General features: G+C 50.0%; 1 protein-coding gene across 1 annotated transcript; it reads left to right on the top strand.

The window, feature by feature from the left end:
* The first annotated feature begins 3,030 nt into the window (after positions 1–3,030).
* On the top strand, positions 3,031–4,083 carry LOC146183770 (uncharacterized). Its single transcript, XM_084608425.1, has 2 exons — positions 3,031–3,099; positions 3,448–4,083. The coding sequence occupies exons 1-2, from the start codon at positions 3,031–3,033 to the stop codon at positions 4,081–4,083; spliced, it is 705 nt and encodes a 234-aa protein (XP_084464551.1).
* The last annotated feature ends 246 nt before the right edge of the window (positions 4,084–4,329 follow it).

Raw genomic sequence — 4,329 nt, 5'->3', positions numbered from 1 at the left:
ACCTTTTGGGGTGGCAACAGCCGGTCGCATTTCGCTTTGCTCAGGTAGTAATTGCACGATAGTTACGATCGATGGTCGCGATAGTAACGCACGATAGTCGCGAGTAAATAATAGCACAAGTGACTGGCGACCAGAGCTGTGATCTCACCACGCGGCGCTACTGCTCGGAAACATGCCTATCAGGCTGTTCCCATTTTTTCAGCAAAGGGGAGGGGGGGGGGGGAGGAGGCGGCAAGATGTAACCACTGTCAAGCGTGCCACCGCTCGAGCGTCGAAGTGCGGTCTTGCATGACTGTTCATGTGGCATTTATTCAGGCCTTGATCATGATGAGCAACTATGACTCCTGTTTGGTTTTGCTGAGCCGTGACAGTTGCTGAACAACCCCCCCCCCCCCCCACCCCCCTCAAGACAGGAATCTGAAGGCCCGGTACTCTCGTTACCAGCCTCATCATCAACCGCACCGTCTTGCGTTGTCATTCCGGCAATCCGCTGACCCATCACGTGTGCTAATATTTTTACTCGCGATTTTACCAACATGGTTTAGCTAGGTTTATGGGACGACGCCTCAGGCTAAGAGAGACGCCGTAGTGGAGGGCTTTAGAAATTTTGACCACCTGGGGTTCTTTAGCTTGCAATGACATCGCACAGCACACGGACGCTTTGCTTTTTGCCTCTATTAGAATGCGGCCGCATTCTTAGGCACTGTAGTCGAGTGCCATAACCACTGCGCTACCCAGCAGGGTGACTGTACCAAAAGGAATTATCTTTAGCCACATTTACTACCTAGGGTATCAACGGCAGCTCCCCTTAATGTAGTAACAGCCACTGCCTTATTGCCAGCTACTACTTTCAAAGCAGTAACTGGACCTACCGTTAGCAACATTTCGAGCCTCTTAAGATAGACAACTTCTAGATGGTGGTGGCAGCAACTTCTTTTAGCAAACGGTCTCCTTTGTTATATGTGAGGTAACCACTAACCTGAAGATTGGATAACACAAATTAGAAGCACTATGAAGCAGCGGGCTTATATCATATATGGCTTCCAAAAAACCAAATCCAGCCAAAGGCGGCTCAAACGATAGCACTTGTGGAGGGCTTTAACGGGGCTCGGAGCTCTGCTGTCAGAGGCAAGCGCCATGCTACTCCCTCTCCCCACCCTTTAGGCATGGGAGGTGGCCCTGCACAGTTGTTCATCGCTAGTGTCCCAATGGGCTCTAGCAAAACGGGTAAGGCCAGCGGCTTCGCCCAGCGATGGCCCGGAATAGGGACTCCATGAAAAGTTTGCTTTTGGGCATGAACTTTGTTTCGTCACTTAAAATTTTCAGCACCACCACCACCAAGACACAGCCAGCGGGTCAAGCCGCTTATTTGGGTTTCCCAATGTGTTCTCGCTTTCTCCACAGTTTTTGCTCCGATGCCTCTAAGACTCTTCCTTTGCGTCGCTGCTGCCTGCCGAGTCAAGGGGGCAGTGGGAAGAAAAAACCGCTCGCCAGGCTACGCCAGTTCCTCCTCTAATTGACAACCTCTCTGCAGGAGCCCCGAGGCATGACCGGAAGCGCGCACCCCAGCGCACTTGCCGTGGATAGAACGAGAGCACTTTAAACGATAGCACTGGCACCAAAGTTGAGTAATGACCAAAGGTGACGCCATAAATCAGAAGTGACGTTATAAACCTGAAATGAGGTCCAATACAATGACGTCGCTAGTGCAGAAATGTTTCATACTGTGTCTAGGTTCCGTGCTACCTGGTGCTGATGCGCCCGTAGGCCGAGCGATCGGTCGTCGACGCGATCGTGTTGAATTTTCTCTGTCTAGGCGTGTTCGCAGTCTTTGCAGCGCATTATATGGTTTGCAGTATTGTTCAGTCACGGCAGTGCTTTATTTAGTCGGTTTTCCTGGGGCGGAGCACCACAAATAGCTGTGTAACATAGAAAGCTTCCAGGAACGGACTGCACGTGTCCGGCTTACGCGCTGGGCACGCGCCACTAGGCTATTTTTTCTTCTGCGCATCCCGCCATGTGGGCGCTACAGGGTCCCCCGCCCAGACGGAACAGCGAAATGGACGCGCCTGCGAGGCCTAGATGAGGCTTCTTGGGCGGCAAGAAGACGGACGAATAAGCCGACGACCTCCGAGAGCAGCTCAGCGAGAGGCTTCTCTATGTAGGTTGGCCTTAAACGGTCCAACGACACCACCTCTTCGCGACTGTTTGGCAGAATGGTTGAGGTCTTGTACATCTGAAGTACGAGTATATGGCCCGTCGTAGGAGGGTGTAAGCGTCGCTTTTACAGCGTCTTGCTGGAAAAAAATGTGAGTAGAAGACCCTAGGTCTGGATGCACAAAGTGCCTGTCAGAAGATAGAGGGGGGCATGGCCGCAGCTGCTGGATGCAGTTTCGAAGACGTAGGAGGTACTGTAGAGGCGGCGACGTGGGAAACTTAAGAAACGAACAAGTCGCCAGGAAGCCGCAAGGGTGAACGGAAGGCTATTTCGGCCGCTGAGCAGCCCAGTTCGCGACGACGGACGGCGCGTAGGCTCAAAAGTACCAAAGGAAGGCGATCGGCCTAGTGCTCCCGTCCAGACGCGCAATGAGAGCAACCTTAAGCTGATGATGAAACCGCTCGGTCATGTCACTGGTGCAAGTGCGGTAAGCTGTGTTAAGGTAATGCTTAGTGCAAACAAATTGGTAATGGAAGTGAAGAGGGTGCAAAAAAATTGTCGCCCCAATCCCTTATAGGAATGCAGGGGCAGCCGAAGCGGGAAATCTACGTTGAGACAAAGGCTTTGGCAACCATTTCAGCAGTGATCTCCGGAATGGGTACGGCTTCAGGCCAACAGGTGAAGCGGTCAAGCACTGGGAATTAACTGGCACTCGTGAGCAGAAGGTAGCGGTCCGACCAAGTCGAGATGTGTGTTGGTCGAAGCGACAGCGAGGTGGCAGGAAATCTTGGTTGGGAGTCTTAGTGTGCAGAGTCATTTTGGCGGTCTGGCAGGCAAAAGATTAGCGGGCCCACTGGCTAACACCGGTATTAATGCTTTGCCAGACGTACCGCTGGGTGAAGAGCCGCTGCGTGCTCGAATGCTGGGATGGAAGATATGAAGTGAGTGAAAAACCGCTTGACGAAAGGCAGCCGGAATAAAAAGGCGAATTATGAGCCACTGACGTATCGCACCAGACCAATCCAGGCACAAAAGGGTGAGGCATCAGCAGCAAGCGGAGGGAACGGGGATGATTACGCAAGGCTTGCAGCTCAAGGGTCGTCTAGCGGCGCCTGCGCCAGAAGTTCCCAGTCGACTGCAGATGGAGAAGCGCCAACGGAGGTGACGTGTGAAAGGCGTCAGCTGCCTGTTCGGTGCCTTTGATGTGGTGTATATCCGTTGTAAACACCGATATATGGCCCAGGTTCTACAAGTCAATTCAAAAGCTCATAATTCGTTCTGATGCTTAGCTTCTAAGCGATAACATTGAGAATGTTAATACACTGAAATACCCAGGGGTTCATCTTTCCTCTGATCTAACATGGAACAACCACATAGATGTAACTGTAAGCAAATCATCCAAAGCACTTGGCTTCATCAGGCGTCACTTGCACCAAGCTAATCCTGCTACCAAACTTTTGGCATACACGGCCCTCGTCCACTCGAAAATAGAATACGCCTCTTTAGTTTGGAACTTGCGTCAAATATACCGAATCACAAATTGGAGTTCGGTTCAGAATGAAGCAGCCAGATTTATAACGAAAAACTACTCTCGCCATTGCAGCATAACCGCCATCAAAGCATCGTTAAACTTATCATCACTTGAAAAGCGAAGACTGGTATCACTATTATCGTTTTTTCACGGGCTCTTTCATAGTCCCTCATCGTTCCCTAGATGTTATATCAAACCCGCCCACCGGATATTTCCGCGCTTAGATCATAACTTCAAAATTGAATCCACGTTTTCACGTACGCATCTCCTTAGTCACTCGCCATTATTTCTTGCCATCCACCACTGGAACCAATTGCCTCAAGATATTGTTTCCACATTAAATCATGATGCTTTCATACAGAAGCTGGAGAAGTTGTGGAAAACCAATTCTTAGAGGATATGCCGCATTCAGCACAAGGTCAATTCAACATTTCTGTTATTACTATTAACCAGTCTGTTATTTTGTCCATTTATATGTGCTTGAGTTGGTATTATATTGAAAGTGTAGAACATATTGTCTTGTATTCAACTATGTAACCCCCCTATGTAATGCCCGTATGGGGCCTTTAGGGTAATTGAATAAAAAAACATATAAAACTCGTTCGGTGGAAAAGCCTCGGAGTAGTAGTAGAAGGAAACG

The sequence above is a fragment of the Amblyomma maculatum genome, chromosome 7, assembly GCF_055883805.1.
Source record: "Amblyomma maculatum isolate TAMU_Amacu chromosome 7, ASM5588380v1, whole genome shotgun sequence".
NCBI lineage: Eukaryota > Metazoa > Arthropoda > Arachnida > Ixodida > Ixodidae > Amblyomma > Amblyomma maculatum.
This window is presented reverse-complemented; position numbering and strand designations above follow the sequence as displayed.

Bases quoted from the DNA above. Each gene is read 5' to 3' on its own strand.
- LOC146183770 (XM_084608425.1), top strand. From the start codon at position 3,031: ATGCTTTGCCAGACGTACCGCTGGGTGAAGAGCCGCTGCGTGCTCGAA. The intron at 3,100-3,447 runs GTGAGTGAAAAA...TCTGATGCTTAG, and splicing joins GCTGGGATGGAAGATATGAA to CTTCTAAGCGATAACATTGA.